The sequence below is a fragment of the Pipistrellus kuhlii genome, unplaced genomic scaffold, assembly GCF_014108245.1.
Source record: "Pipistrellus kuhlii isolate mPipKuh1 unplaced genomic scaffold, mPipKuh1.p scaffold_m20_p_77, whole genome shotgun sequence".
NCBI classification, from domain to species: domain Eukaryota; kingdom Metazoa; phylum Chordata; class Mammalia; order Chiroptera; family Vespertilionidae; genus Pipistrellus; species Pipistrellus kuhlii.
Window position 1 is genome coordinate 570,886 of NW_023425581.1, and position 16,440 is coordinate 587,325.

Here is a 16,440-nt window from a genome sequence, read left to right on the forward strand (position 1 = left end):
GCCTAAGTGAACTTTGGGACAATACAAAACAAAACAATATTAGAGTAATAAGGGGTTCCAGAAGGAAAGGGAACTGAGGAAGACATAGAAAACTTATTTCAAGAAATGACAGAAAACTTTCCTGAGATAAAGAAAAAACCAAACAAATCCAAGAAGCTCACAGAGTCCCAAACAAAATGAATCCGAAAAGACTGAGGCCAAGGCACATTATAATCAAATTGGCAATGATAAAAAATCTTAAAAGCAGCCAGAGACAGAAAGTTACAAATAAAGCAACCCCCATCAGACTAGCAACTGATTTCTCAACAGAAACTCATCAGGTCAGAAGGGAATGTAATGTAATATACAAAGTCATGCATAGGAAGGGTCTGAATCCAAGAATACTATACTCAGCAAGACTATCAATCAAAATTGAAGGTGAAATCAGGAGCTTCACAGACAAAAAAAAAAAAAAAAAAAAAAAGACTAAGGGAATTTATCACTACCAAACCAGCAATGCAAGAAATGCTAAAGGGTCTGCTGTAAAAATAAAAAAGAAACAGGAAGCAAAGAAGGAACACAGCGTTATAGAATAAAAATGGCGACAAATAAGTACCTATCAATAATAACCTTAAATGTAAATGGATTAAATGCTCCAATCAAAAGACATAGGTAATGGATTGGATAAGAAAACAAGACCTATATATCTGCTGTCTACAAGAAACCCATTTCAGAAAAAAAGATGCACACAGACTGAGGTGAAGGGATGAAAAAAGGTTTTCCAGGCAAATGGAAATGAAAAAGAAGCTGGGGTAGTAATACTTATATCTGACAAATTAGAACTCAGAGTGAAGGACATAAGAGATAATGAAGGCCACTTCATAATATAATACTAAAGGGAGCAATCCAACAAGAAATAATGCTGGTAAACATATATGCACCTAATACAGGAGCACCCAAATACATAAAAAAAAATTGCTGGAGGACATTAAGGGAGAGATTAATAGCAATACAATCATAGTAGGAGATTTTATTGTAATACCCCACTGTCACCTTTGGACAAATCATCTAAACAAAAAATCAGCAAAGAAACATCAATCCTAAATGACTCACTAGACCAGATGGAATTAATTGACATCTTTAGAACATTTCATCCCAAAGCCACAGAATATACATTCTTCTGAAGTGCACATGGGTCATTTTCAAAGATAGACCACACAGGCAGTCTCAAGAAGATAGAAATCATATCAAGCATCTTCTCAGATCATTGTGGCATAAAACTGGAAATCAACTAATAAAAATAATCCAAAGAAATCAAACACATGGAGACTAAACAGCATGCTATTAAACAATGACTGGGTTGCCAGAGAAATCAAGGAAAAAATAAAAAACATCCTGGCAACAAACAACAATGAAAACACAACAATCCAAAATCTATGGGACACATCAAAAGCAGTCTTGAGAGGGAAATTCATAACTCTACAAGCCTACTGCAAAAAAAAAAAAAAAAAAAAGGTAATAAATTATTTAACTCTACAACTCAAAGAGTTAGAAAAAGAGCAACAAGAAAAGCCCTGTGTAAGCAGAAGGAAGGAAATAATAAAAATCAGAGCAGAGATAAATGACATAGAGACCAAAGAAACAATACAAAAGATCAACAAAACCAAGAGCTGGTTCTTTGAAAGAATAAACAAGATTGATGGACCTCTAGCCAGGCTAACCAAGAAACAAAGAGAGAGGACCCAAATAAACAAAATCAGAAATGGAAGAGGTGAAATAACAACAGACCCAGCTGAAATACAAAGGATTGTTACAAAATACTACAAACAACTCTATTCCAACAAACTGGACAACCTGAGGAAAAGGACATATTCCTAAAAAAATGTAACCTTCCAAAACTCAATCAGGAAGAATCTAAAAATCTCAATGGGCCAGTAACTTTGGAAGAAATTGAAGCAGTCATCAAAAAGCTTCCAGCCAACAAAAGCCCAGGGCCAGATGGCTTCACAAGAGAGTTTTACCAAACATTCAAGGAAGAACTAAAACCTATCCTCCTCAAACTATTCCAAAAAATCCAAGAGTAAGGAACACTTCCAAGCTTTTTTTTTGAAGCCAGCATTACCCTAATAACAAAACCAGATAAAGATAACACAATGAAAGAGAATTACAGGCCAATATCCCTCATGAACATAGATGCTAAAATCCTCAACAAAATTCTAGCAAATCGGCTGCAGCAGCACATCAGAAAGATCATACACCACGACCAAGTAGGATTTATTCCGGGAATGCAAGGATGGTACAATATCCACAAATCAATAAATGTGATACATCACATAAACAAATTGAGAGATAAAAATCATTTAGTCATATCAATCGATGCAGAAAAAACATTTGATAAAATCCAACACTCTTTCCTGATAAAAACTCTCAAGGTGGGAATAGAAGGATCATACCTCAACATAATAAAAGCTATATATGATAAACCCACAGCAAACATCATACTCAATCAGCAAAAACTAAAACCATTCCCTCTAAGAACAGGAACAAGACAGGGATGCCCAGTCTCACCAATCCTGTTTGACATAGTACTGGAAATATAATACTAGCCATTGTGATTAGACAAGAAGAAATAAAAGGCATCCAAATTGGAAAAGTAAAACTGTCCTTATTTGCAGATGACATGATACTAAAAACTCTAAAGACTCCATCAAAAAACTAATTGACTTAATAAATGAATTTGGCAATGTAGCAGGACACAAAATTAACGCCAATAAATCTATGGTATTTCTATACATCAATAGTGAACTTACAGAAACAGAGACCAAAAAAGCAATCCCATTTACCATAGCACCAAAAAAATTAAGATACCTAGGAATAAACTTAACTAAGGAGGTAAAAGACCTATACGCAGAAAACTACATGACACTGAAAAAAGAGAGGAAGATGTAAACAGATGAAAGAACATACCATGTTCATGGATTGGTAGAATCAACATAATCAAAATGGCCATACTTCCCAAAGCTATTTATAGATTCAATGCACTCCCCATTAAAATACCAACGGCATACTTCACAGACCTAGAAAGAACTCTCCAAAAATTCATCTGGAACAAAAAAAGACCCTGTATAGCCACAGCAATCCTGAGAAAGAAGGGTAAAGTAGGAGGGATCTCAATACCAGATTTCAAGCTGTATTACAAAGCCACTGTTCTCAAAACAGCCTGGTACTGGCACAAGAACAGACATATAGATCAATGGAATAGAATAGGGAATCCAGATATCTACTCAAACCTCTACACTCAATTACAATAATATTTGACAAAGGAGGCATGAACATACAATGGAGTCAAGACAATCTCTTCAATAAATGATACTGGGAAAATTGGACAGATACATGCAAAAAAAATGAAACTAGATCACCAACTTACACCATACACAAAAATAAACTCAAAATGGATACAGGACATAAACATAAGACAGGAAACAATAAAAATACTAGAGGAATCCACAGGCAGCAAAATCTCAGACATATGCCAAAAGAACTTCTTCACTGATACTGCCCCTAGGGCAATGGAAGCTAAAGAGAAAATAAACAAATGGGACTACATCAAAATAAAAAGCTTTTTTACAGCAAAAGAAACCATCAACAAAACAAGAAAGCCCACTGCATGGAAGAACATATTTGCATGTTATCACTGATAGTTTTAATCTCCAACATCAACAGACAGCTTATACAATTTAATAAAAGGAAGATAACTAATCCAATTAAAAAAATGGGCAACGGACCTAAATTGAATCTTTTCAAAAGAAGACAGAAGGAAGGCCAAGAGGCACATGAAAACATGCTCAAAGTCACTAATTATCCAAGAGATGCAAATCAAAACAACAATGCAGTATCATCTCACACCTGTTAAAATGGCTATCATCAACAAATCAACCTACACGTGCTGGCAAGGATACGGAGAAAAAGGAACCCTCGTGCACTGCTGGTGGGAATGCAGGCTGGTGCAACCACTGTGGAGAACAATATGAAGTTTCCAATTGACCCAGTAATCCCACTCCTAGGAACAATATGGAGTTTCCAACTGACCCAGTAATCCCACTCCTAGGAATATATCCTAAGAAACTAGAAACACCAATCAGAAAGGATATATGCACCCCTATGTTCATAGCAGCACAATCTACAATAGCTAGGATTTGGAAACAGCCTAGGTGCCCATCAGAAGATGATTGGATCCAAAAACCATGGTACATCTACACAATGGAATACTATGCTGCCATAAAAAAGGAATTCTCATCATTTGCAGCAACCTGGATGGAATTGGAGAACATCATGGTGAGTGAAATAAGCCAGTCAATGAAAGAGAAACACCACATGACCTTACTCATGGATAATAAAGATTATAAACTGATAACCAAAAAGATAGAGCAACAGACTGTCCAATTATAGCGGTAGGGTAGGGAGATAAGAGATCAACCAAAGGATTTGTATGCATGCAGATAAGCATAACCAGCAGACGCAAAACTCTGGGGAGGGTGGGCATGTATGGGAGTGTGGGGAGGGGCAATGGTAAGATATGTACACATATACCTTAATAAAAAAATGGAAGTTTTGTGTACTCACAACTGTAAAACTACTTTCCCCCTCACTGTACCTAAGTATTTCTTTGGGGGCAGGGTTATCTTATTTAGTTCTGTCTTGCATTTCTCACTTAGTTCTTCCTCAGTGTTTTGTAGTTCTTAGCACACAAATGACACTCACTAGGTTTACTCCTAAGTAAGTTTTGTGGGCATGTTTGTGTTACTGAAACACCTGATAAGTTCTGGGAAGTGATGACACCTTGTAGACATATTTTCTTTCCAAATGATTCTTGGGTTGGTTTAGGCTATAAAAATTGACCAAGTGCTCTCGCTTGTTTGGCTCAGCTTGCAGACTGAAGGGTCCTGGGTTCAATTCCAGTCAAGGGCATGAATCTTGGTTGCAGGCTCAATCCCCAGTGGGTTTGAGGAGGCAGCTGATCAATGTTTCTTACTTTCTATCCCTATCCCTTCCTCTCAAAATAAAATAAAATAAAATAAAATAAAATATATTTAAAAATAAATAATAAAAATTGACCAAGTGAGAAGTGGGTGCTGCAGTGTCTAGCTGGGCTGGATGAAGGCATCAGATTTTACTCAACAGGCTCCACCCTGCCTCAGCTGGACAGGAATCATTGCAACGCAGGTTCCTGCTGAAGAATGCACACACACACACACACACACACAGCTGGAGTTCCAGTGGGCTTTATTGAGATAAATTAACAAAAGCAAAGATTTTTATCAACCATCTTTTCTGAACTTTATAACCTCAACAGAGACTCTGGTCCACATGTGCATCTACAATGTAACGCCCAACAAAAAGGAAGCCCCACTGGAACATTTGCCAATTAACAGAAAGCCAATCGTCCCTTCCCCCAAATGTTTGCAAAGTTTTGAGTCCCCACTGTTCACTTCTCAGTGGAACTGGTCCCTTGTGGCTAGGGACAGTGAAATTATACCCCATTTTCATTGAACAAAAATTTTCAGGTTTTACTTTTGTTTCAAAAAGGGAATAGTGACTTTGTTTCCTCCAGGCACCCCTCCCCCACAACCACTGGTTAAACACAGTAGCTTGTATCCTCATATCCCACCCCTCCCCTCCCCTGCCCAGCATTGCCTGCGAGAACTTAAACACATTTCCTGTTGGAGCCTGTCAGCTGCGGAGGGGCAGAGTCCAGTGCAGGCTGGCTCCTGCGGACCTCATCAGCTGTCACGGCCTTTGAACCCTTAACTCTTTACCCCAGAGATGAGTTTTTAGATCAGGAGACTTTTTTTTTTTTTTGATTTTTAAAAACTATCTTTAAGGATATACAGAACCACAAGCTCACTCAAGTTCACCAAGTTGACTAATGTCAACTCCCACGAGGCCAATTATTGTTTGACAAAGATAATTGCCAGAAAATGATTCCACAGTAACAATTTTTAAGATACATACAATGCTGAACAAAGTGGCAAATTAAAATAACATGGCTTAATTCCCAAGAATTTATTTCATCTTCGTGTTACTCATCTAGAAGGGCAGAGTGTGGCTAAAGGCAATGTCTGTGGCTATGAGCTTCAAAGTGTTTCTAAATCCTCCTTGCGGACACCCTCCCCTTGGGGCAGTCACCTCCCTCCCACCCCTATAAAAAAAAAAGAAAAAAAATTAAGCCAAGTGATCAGAATGAGATGTTTGATTCCAACAAAGGACACTCCCGGCTTTGTGCTGAGTCGTCTGGTTCTAACCCAAGCATGATGGTATCGAACACAAAGCACACGGCAAAGGAAAGATGCTCCCATCTCATTCTGAAAACAAGTATTGATAACCACCCTCCCCCCACCCCCCCCTTTGGGGCCAACCCTTACTATGGTGCAGGGCAAACTTGAAAATTTAGAGACGAATTTAGGTTTTTCTCTCTCCTGTACTTCTTCCCACGGAAGATCATTTTGGAATTTAGTCCGATCCTAAAGGAAAGGCAAGTCTCTCCATGTATGGGGAGAGACAAAACGGCCCAGAGGCAGCCATAACCGCAGGCTGGACAATGGGCTGAGGTTATGTAAATATTTAGAGGGAATAGTTTTCATCCAAGTGAATGAACCACTGGAAAAATATCACCATTACTTAAACACCCTACACAGGAAGAACACGAAAACGATTCCCAATAGTAACAAATGCTCCTTATTGTGAAGGGGATTTAAAAAGAGAGACTAGGATTTCACCTAGTCCTTAGAGCAGCGGTCGCCAACTTTCGGACCTCACGGACCACCAGCGGTCCGCGGGCCACCGGCTGGCGACCGCTGTCTTAGAGCATCTTTCCATTTTACAATTCCTATTCAAGAGTCAAGCACCAAAACTGGACAGCGCCTGTACAAGACCGCGTCCAGTCCTGGTGTCCCAGACAGTTAAGTGCCACCCCTCATCCGAGGCTGTACTCAGTAATACTTTCAACTTAAAGTCTGTGCTTTAAGAGGGACCCACAGGCACGTGGCACCAAGCAGACAGTCTGAGGATGGCAGAGAGGACTGTGCTGTTTATAATCACTCGCACTCTAGCGAGATATAAAACTGCATTTATTAGCTTTCTTGCTTTTCTTCTAGAATGATCCCTCTTATCTTGCCAGAGATGGGGGAGAGAGTGCTGCATCAGTACACAGTAAGATATATTTTTTTGGTCAAAAGTTGATGCCTTTTAAAATTCCCTCCCTTTTCTCCTCCCTGGAAAGTTACTCCCTTAAGCAGGGCTTGTACTTAGTTGCCAACACTGGCTGCAGAAGAGCCCGTGGCGTGGACACCCAATGAACGAGCTTGTTGGGGCTTGTACTGTGCAGCTCTTGCTAGTTGTGAAGAGATTAGGGCTGTCTCATCAGGAGGCATCTGTAGGATTTTGATCTTCAAGGAATTTTGGGTGAGTCACAAATCATTTTTGTTTAGAACTACACAGAGTCAACAAAGCAACTTTGAATAACTGATTTCTTTATCCAGATGAGTTAAGCATGAAAACATAGGAAGGACTTGTACTATTTTAGGGCTTTGAAAAACAATGGAATATGGGGGGGAAAAATTATTTTGCCTTTTTTTTTTTTTAACCCTAGATGCCTCCTGATTGACCTAGTACACTGGGTTAAAGGGGAATTAAAAATGTTTTTTTAAAAAAAGTTCACTGGTTTTGATTCATCCCACTCCTTTTGCCTGGAGATCAGGCCAAACATCAAGCATGTTGGGAGGGGCACAATTTAATGCAACACTATTGACTGTAAAGCACTGCCAGCGATTTACACTGCGAACAGGACAGTTCTCGTCACAAAGCTAGCGGAGGGCAGGCAGCAGCTCTCAGGGTTGCCATCCCTGCAAGTTTACGTGTCCAAGTGGGCAGAGGGCAACAGCACAGGAAGTGACCCACGGAAACGGAGCCCAGAACTGCTAACCTCCCCGGAGCTGGTAATGGCTAATATTGTGCAAGGCAAACCCACGCTTTATACATCCATTGCTCAATCACTGCCGCTCAAGGGAGTTCCTGCACTGCGATGCACATTCTTTGTCCCCTTTTGCAGAGCTTAAAAAGTTTCTCAAACTTTTAAAAAGGGGGAAAAAAGCACAATCAGAGTCTTTCAAAGCTGGACGGGTGTTTGAAGTTTCCTTGCTCCCTCGGCAGGCCTCCTCTAAAGACGCCAGAGACAGTGTGGCAGCCGCAGTGAAGACTCCGGGGCCCTTTCTCAGCACAGGGTCCCCACAGGAGTCTGCTCGCTACAGTAAGAGGTCAAAGTACTTTCTAGAATTTAGTGTTGCGGAAAACTGAGCCCCTCTCATCTTAGCTGCTCCCATAATCACTCTAATCCCCTTAATCCCAGCAACCTTCATAAAAAAAAAAGATATATATATATGTATGTATATATATATGTATGTATATATATATATACACATATATATGAACGCAGAAAAAAACGTATTTACAAAGTTTATACAAGTGTACACACCCAGTTTTCTATGGGACACGCTCTGCCACAGAGGAAAGAGGTCAAGGCCGACAGGCTACGCCTCAGTGCCCTAGCTGCGCATGGAGAGCACGTGACCAGTCTCAGGGTTCCAGAGCACAGAGGCTAGCTGTATGGCTCCTGCGGCGACAGACGCTCTTTCCTTTGGGAGCAGTGATGTTGCATCTACTCAGCCCAGAAGAAACTTTTGCTTGGGATTGTGTGGTTGTTTCTTAAATACATGTATTTACAGTGCGGATGAACTGCAGTTGCATATCAACTCCTCCACTTAAAGAAAAAAAATGGTGCTTAACATTACTAATAGGCTTCATCCTTCAGCCCTGGGCTTGAGTACTGGGTCGAAAGGGAAAAGAGACTCCAAAGTGAAACCAAAATGAAATAAAACGTTTTAAAAGAAAAAGAAAAAGAAAAAAAGGAAAGAATTACTATTGTTGATTCCTTGGGCTGTGTCTAGAAGATGATATTCTGAATGGTCTCATAGCATAAGGCACTTCGCACAAATAAGTAATAAGCTCTTCAGGCTTAAAAAACGGATGAGTCATCAGGGAGAAGTTGAAATGCACAAGAGTCAGCTGTTGGAGAATTCGGAAATAATAGACAAGCTTGTGTGTTCATCAAGATTCTTCTCTTTTTAGGGTTTCTCCCTTCTCTTCTTTCTCCTCCTTCCTTGTCCCCCTTTCCCCAGAAAACATTTTTAAAAATCCAGCAGTTAGTGCAACTAATGTTCAGTCAGCACACAGTGCAAACAAGTGGAACAAAAAAGGCAAATTCCTTCTTTTCAGCTTTTTTCTCTTCACCAGTTAAAAAAGAAAAAAATGTCTGAGTTCTTTTAAGTCTTCATAGTTCCAAAATAAAAGATGAAAAACCCACAAAGAGAAGAGCATCCCCCCCAAATGATGTGTCACAGATCCAAGCAAGCCTTCTTCAGTTTGTTAAAGCCTAAGAAAGAAGAAACCTAAAATTAACATCTGTGAAAACAATATGAACTAGGGTGTACAGGTTTTTACATCCCATTCCAAATACTCTCTCTGTAATAGCATCTACTCAGCTCTTAGCTACTGCAGAGTCCTTGCAGGATTAAGGAATGTCTGCCAGGCATTCCAGAGGCAGAATGAGAGCCTGATAATTTTGGCCTCAGCCAGCAATCATTCACAACACATAAAGCAACCTTACACAAACATAATAAATAGCTTGCCAATATACTAACAGTGGCTAGTTTTATGTTTAAGGTTTGACATTAAAAAATTTTAAAAAGTGAAAGTAATTTGAAAAATCTAAAAATAACAGGTAAAATGTTCATTGCTAATTTGGAATTCATCAGCTCTCAATTAATCATATTTTCCTTATAAAAAATTCCACAAGTCTACTTTCCTCTATGTTGAGCTTTGTTTTGGGCATTTCTATCAGAGCCCAATAGTCACAAAGAGATTAAGTGAGAGGGTGGTGCAGAAAACCAGAGTGGGCATTTAAAAAGAGGTAATTGCTTAGGGCCGTGGTCAGCAAACTGCGGCTCTCAATCCACATGCGGCTCTCAGGCTCCTTGAGTGTGGCTCTTCCACAAAACACCACAGCCTGGGCGAATCTATTTTGAAGAAGTGGCTTTACAAGAGGTTTAAAAAATTTGGCTCTCAAAAGAAATTTCAATCGTCGTACTGTTGGTATTTGGCACTGTTGACTGATGAGCTTGCCGACCATTGATCTAGAGGGTATGACTCAGTGGCTGAGTGTCAAACTAGGAACCAAGAGGTCATGGTTAAATTCTGGGTCAGGGCACATGCCCAGGTTGCCAGCTTGATCCCCAGTAGGAGTGCGTGCAGGAGGCAGCCAACTGATGTTTATCTCTACAACTCCTCTCCCTTCCTCTCTCTCTAAAATCAGAAAAACAAATTTTTTAAATATACAAAAATTTAAAAAGACATAGTCATCCTCATAACCCAATTACACATTTGGCAATAAGGCACTGTAAGTCATTTAACTTGACTTACTGAGGCATCCATTTGAAAGGAAGAGTGAATGCCAAAAGATTACTGAATGATAAAGGAAAAGATAACAGAAAATATTTTCACACTCAAAATTGCTGAAAAAGCTGAAACTGGTTTGACTCAGTGGTAGAGCATCAGTCTGCGGATTGAAAGGTCCCGGGTTCGATTCCGGTCAAGGGCATGTACATTGGCTGCAGGCACATCACCGGTGGGGGGTGTGCAGGAGGCGGCTGGTCGATGTTTCTCTCTCATCCACGTTTCCGGCTCTCTATCTCTCTCCCTTCCTCTCTGTAAAAAAATCAATAAAATATATATTTTTTAAAATTGCTGAAAAATATTCTCTTTGCTTTATTTCTGAAGTCGGAATTTACCTTGGCACTGCTCCCAGTATCACATTACTTAGGAAGACTGCATTCAAGAACCACATTTACAGATTTTCTAATAAGACGAACCACAACTTCACCCCAGAGATAGCTACTTTACAGGCATCTGTGCCGACAAGTGTTTTACCACTCTTTGTTGCTGTTACGGATGCCAGGACATCAAACTGCCCCCACGAAAGATGGTTTTGATTTCTTTCCTTTCTTTAAACATATGCCCACTGAGCTGTTCCATAGGCACACATGTGCTTATTACGGCTTATGTTACGTAGGCACACACGTGCTTGCTACGGTTTATGTTCTGTAGGCACATACGTATTTGTTACGGTTTAATGTTCTGTAGGCACACACGTGCTTGTTACGGTTTGTTCTGTAGGTACACACATGCTTGTTACGGTTTGTCATCTTCTACAGGCTCGCTGTGGTATTCCGCCACATACAGGCTCTTGTCAATGTTGCTCGGGATAGGTTTAATTTCTGTTCCCAGCTGCTCCTCAATACTTTTCAGGTTGAAGCGATCATCATATGTGATCAAGTTGATAGCTAAGCCAAGATGACCAAAGCGACCTAACAAAAAAAATTTTTTAAATTAAAAAATGAGTGAATGTGAGAATGTGCATGTGTAAACCTGTAAGCATCAAAACCGTAAAGAGTTAATGTTTCTTCCAGTGCCACTCCGGGTACAGGAATTCTACTCTCCTCATATTCACATTACTTCCCCAAAGTAGTACTCTATTTTACCCTTTTCAAAGGACAAAATAGGTATTTTTGTCAAAAGTTGCCAAAATACACATACTAAATAGTAGTTACAGATTGTGTGAAGTTTCTCCTCTGTTAATTTTACCTCAAATTATGCATATGGTGGTTAACTATTCTTAATAAATGTTCTAGAAGAACTAGAAATTAGTCTTAAACAAAGAACAACTATATTAGTTTTAATTCGCTGTTCTAATTGCTCCCACGATTTCACACAAAACCCTACAAAATTTAGTGACTAAAGTTCTAAAAAAACAAAACAAAAAAAAAAACCCCAAACGTCCACAAAGAGCATTGCCCTCCTGTCCTTCCTCACCTGATCTTCCAATACGATGAAGATAGGTCTCTGCCAGCTTTGGGAAGTCAAAGTTTATTACCACATTCACAGCTTGTATATCAATACCTCGGGTAAACAAATCTTAAAAAAAAAACCAAAAAAAAAAAAAACCTCCATTACAACTTTTAATATTTAAGCAATTTTAAGCATTTAAACATGTGTCTTAGTACTGTAATGCTACTTAACAAATATTTCTAGTATACCTTAAATGTATTTCTTTCACTTAATAATTAAATGTATTTTCAAATTACTAGCATAATCTTTCATGCACATTATCACAAATAACTTTTTTGTCACAAGTTATCTTTGCCCAATTCTACAAGGAAATTTTAGAAAATGGTCTAATTCTGTGGTCGGCAAACTGCAGCTCTTGAGCCACATGTGGCTCTCTGGCCCCTTGAGTGTGGCTCTTCCACAAAATACCACGGCCTAGGCGAGTCTATTTTGAAGAAGTGGAGTTAGAAGAAGTTTAAAAATTTTGGCTCTCAAAAGACATTTCAATCATTATACTGTTGATATTTGGCTCTGTTGACTGATGAGTTCACCAACCACTGGTCTAAGGTAACTGCAAATACAGGAAGAGACCAGGGTAACTAGTAAACTCATAAAACAAATCTTAGGAATAACCAGTAATTTTATTTTCTTTCGCCTGTTTTTTTGCTGAATTATTTATATGTCTGAAGTAAGCTAATCCCATAATTACTATGCTAATTTTAGCTCTGAAAACTATAAATAGTAACAACAGTCTAATAACTAGGCTTACCTTCTTCTACCGGCTCCTAACTCCAACATACAATAATAATCCATGATGATCATAATAATGTTTCTAAAATATTACTCTGAATCTGTAAGTCCTTGCTTTAAATGACATTCAAGGCCCTCCTCTGTTGAGTCTTATCATACTTTTCTAACACATCTCCTCAAAACTTCCTCTCCTCCAAACCCTCTCCTCTCCCTCCCTTGAACGTCTCCTCAGCCCTCTCTGGACCACTTGTGACACCAGTCCCCTAACTCAGTGATCGGCAAACTCATCAGTCACGACCAAATATCAACAGTATAACGACTGAAATGTCTTTTGAGAGCCAAAATTTTTAAACTTAAACTTCTTCTAATGCCACTTCTTCAAAATAAACTCGCCCAGGCCGTGGTATTTTGTGGAAGAGCCACACTCAAGGGGCCAGAGAGCTGCATGTGGCTTGAGGGACCGCAGTTTGCCAACCACGGCCCTAACTTAATCTTACCTAGCTTACAAAGCAATTAAAATACCATCTATTCTCAGATAACCTCAGCTAGTTACTTCCCTCTCCTATGAAAATTTAGGATTATTTGCTGCAGTTGACTCTTGAACAACATGGGGGTCAGAGGCACGCACCTACCCCTGCACAGTTGAAAATCTGTAACAACTCCCCCTAAATTTAACTATTAACATAACCCTACTATACCGGAAGCCTTACCAATATCACAGTTGACTAACAAATTTTATGTTATACTAGAGGCCCAATACACGAAATTCGTGCAAGGGGCTCAGCCCTCACAGCCTGGCTGCCACGGCTCTCATTGCCAGGGCTGCCTCCGGTGTCCCCGCCCCCACCCCATCTTCTGGCAGGCCTTTCAGCCATCCGGTCTAATTAGTATACTGGCTCTTTATTATATAGGATATCTTATATATTGTGTTCTTACAATAAAAATTTTTTCTTATTCTCTTAAGAACACTTTCTTTAAAGAAAATGTAATATATTTACTGTATTTATTGAAAAATAACCCATATATAACTGGATCCATGTAGTTCAAATCTGTGTTGTTCGACCAATTTATAAAATTCACATTTGCAAATTACTTTTAGTCCCCAAGGCCTGTCTTTGTAAATAAAGGTTATTTTGTTAATCCTCATCCAAGGGTATTTTCCCATTGATTTTTTTTTATTTTTTAGATGGGGGGGGGGGACACACACACACACATCGGAGTGTGCGTGTGTGTGTGAAAGAAAAACATTGATGTGAGAGACACATTGACTGGCTGCCTCCTGATGGGTTGGGGGTTGAACCTGCAACTCAAGCACATACCCGACTGGGCCTCAGACCTGACCCTTTGTTGCACAAACCAACACTAACCCGTGAGCCCATGCCCATTTGTTCATATACTAAGGGTGCTTCGGAGTTAGAATAGCAGAGCTCAATATCTTGTAACAAGACAAGGTGTGCAAAGTCTAAAATATTTACTATCCACCACTTTACAGATAAAGTGTGCAGGCCCTGCATTAGACTTTTGTTGTTGTGAATCCTCACTCAAGGATATTTTTTGTTTATTTAAAAAAAAGATACTTTTATTGATTTCAGAGAGGAAGGGAGAGGGAGAGATAGAAACATCAATGAGGGAGAATCATTGATCGGCAGCCTCCTGCATGCCCACCACTGGGGGTCAAGTCTGCAACCCGGGTATGTGCCCTTGACCGGAATCCAACCTGGGGCTCTCCAATCCGCAGGCCGATGCTCTCTCCACTGAGCCAAACCAGCTGGGGCTCCATTAATTTTTTTTAGAGAGGAGTTGAAGGGAGGGGAAAGACAGAGATAGAGCAATCCAGCTAGGGCTAGACTCTGAATGCTGTTCACCTTTTTAACACTCATTAAACCATTGCTCCTTGCCGAAACCGGTTTGGCTCAGTGGATAGAGCGTTGGCCTGTGGACAGAAAGGTCCCGGGTTTGATTCTGGTCAAAGGCATGTACATTGGTTGTGGGCACATCCCCAATAGGGGGTGTGCAGGAGGTAGCTGATCGATCTCTCTCTCTCATCGATGTTTCTAACTCTCTATCCCTCTCCCTTCCTCTCTGTAAAAAATCAATAATATATATTAAAAAAACAAAACCCCCAAAAAACAAACAAAACACCACTGCTCCTTAAAGGGGTGGTACTTTGCAGGTATTTACTTATACATGTTCATACATGTTATTCAGTGTTAGTTTAATGACATCATTATTCTGAAAAATCAGAAAGAAGGCATTGGTACTTCAAAAACCTGAAGGCAACTTTGCAAGTGATGATTAAGTAAAACCCATTGTCCTGGCTCTTTGGTCAGTGGTTAGAGCGTCATCAAAGGATCTCGGGTTTGATTCCCAGTCCAGGGCACGTGTGGAAACAGCCAATCGATGTGCTCCCTCTCTCTTCCCCTTATTCTTTCCTCCCTCCCTCCCTCCCTCTCTCTCTCTCTAGAAATCATTAAGAAAAATATTCTGCCGAAACCGGTTTGGCTCAGTGGATAGAGCGTTGGCTTGGGGACTGAAGGGACCCGGGTTCGATTCCGGTCAAGAGCATGTACCTTGGTTGCGGGCACATCCCCAGTAGGGGGTGTGCAAGAGGCAGCTGATCTATGACTCTCTCATTGATGTTTCTAACTATCTCTCTCCCTTCCTCTCTGTACAAAATCAATAAAATATATTTTAAAAAAAAATTCTGTGAGGATTTTGGAAAAGAGCATTAATCACAATAATTTATATCAGTGTATAATTACAAAGAACATTTTTTTGAGGGGGGTATATTTCTCCCCCTGGCTGGGTAGCTCAATTGGCTAGTGATGTCCCAATACACACGGCAAGAAGCAACCAATGAATGCATAAATAAGTGTTGTTCGACCACTTTCGATGCTCTCCCTAAAATCAACAGGTAAAATTAAGAAAAAAAATCTCATTCAAACAGAAAAATGCTTAATAGCAAATGACAAATGTGAACATAAATGTATTAATTCACAGCTATACTAAACTGTTCTCCAGCTGTTAAGGCAGAGAAACAAGGTAACAGGAAGGTAGGCAAGGTATTTGACAGTCCTTTCTATTCATGTAAATGAAATATTCTGCTAAAAATTTCAAAGTTTAATCTACAGTTAACGTTTTTAAAAACACCAATCTTGAAATATTCTAAATCTTGATTTGGATGCACATGCAAATATTCAAATATACGTGATTTATTTATGTGTTTACCTCAATTTTTAAAATTCTAGGCTTTCTCTCTACCCAGAAGTCTATTAATCTTATACCAATATTAAGACTATATTCCCAATGTAAAGATGGGTGGAGCTTTAGCTGCTTTGCCTCAGTGGATACAGCGTTGGCCTGTGGACTGAAGGTCCCAGGTTTGATTTCAGTCGAGAGCACATGCCTGGGTTGTGGGCTCCATCCCCAGTGGGGGGCATTTAGGAAGTAGCTGATCCATTATTCTCTCATCATCATTGACGTTTCTAATATCTCACTCCCTCTTTGAAATCAATAAAAATATATTTAAAAAACGAATAAACAAAAGAGATGGGAGGATACTGAATCCATTGCATTGTCTGACTGTCTACCTGCCTCCCCAGTGGTTTTCTTCATGTTGTGAAAATATAATAAAATTCAGACTAGTTTGCTTCTGGCAAAAAATCAAAAGGCCACAATAAGCAATTTCTAAAACATAGATGGTTTCACAATATA

At 39.6% G+C, this 16,440-nt stretch overlaps 1 protein-coding gene and 1 long non-coding RNA gene across 5 annotated transcripts in view; one reads left to right on the forward strand and one right to left on the reverse strand.

The window, feature by feature from the left end:
- Window positions 1–4,611: 4,611 nt before the first annotated feature.
- LOC123651731 lies at window positions 4,612–5,402 on the forward strand. Its single transcript, XR_006740605.1, has 2 exons — window positions 4,612–4,881; window positions 5,103–5,402. It is a non-coding gene; the product is annotated as an uncharacterized LOC123651731 (long non-coding RNA).
- The window catches only part of DDX6 (DEAD-box helicase 6), a 36,830-nt gene continuing 25,635 nt past the window's right edge, over window positions 5,246–16,440 (reverse strand). For 3 of the 4 annotated variants that reach the window (XM_036423100.2, XM_045576214.1, XM_045576213.1), the window contains 3 exons: window positions 11,962–12,063; window positions 11,274–11,456; window positions 5,246–9,466 (listed from right to left, as the gene is read on the reverse strand). In XM_036423100.2, the coding sequence (XP_036278993.1) occupies window positions 11,281–11,456; window positions 11,962–12,063 (278 nt within the window). In that variant the 3' untranslated portion in view covers window positions 5,246–9,466; window positions 11,274–11,280. Of the gene's footprint in view, window positions 9,467–9,578; window positions 9,586–11,257; window positions 11,457–11,961; window positions 12,064–16,440 lie in introns of all 4 variants that reach the window. The other variant, XM_036423101.2, reaches the window with a different exon arrangement.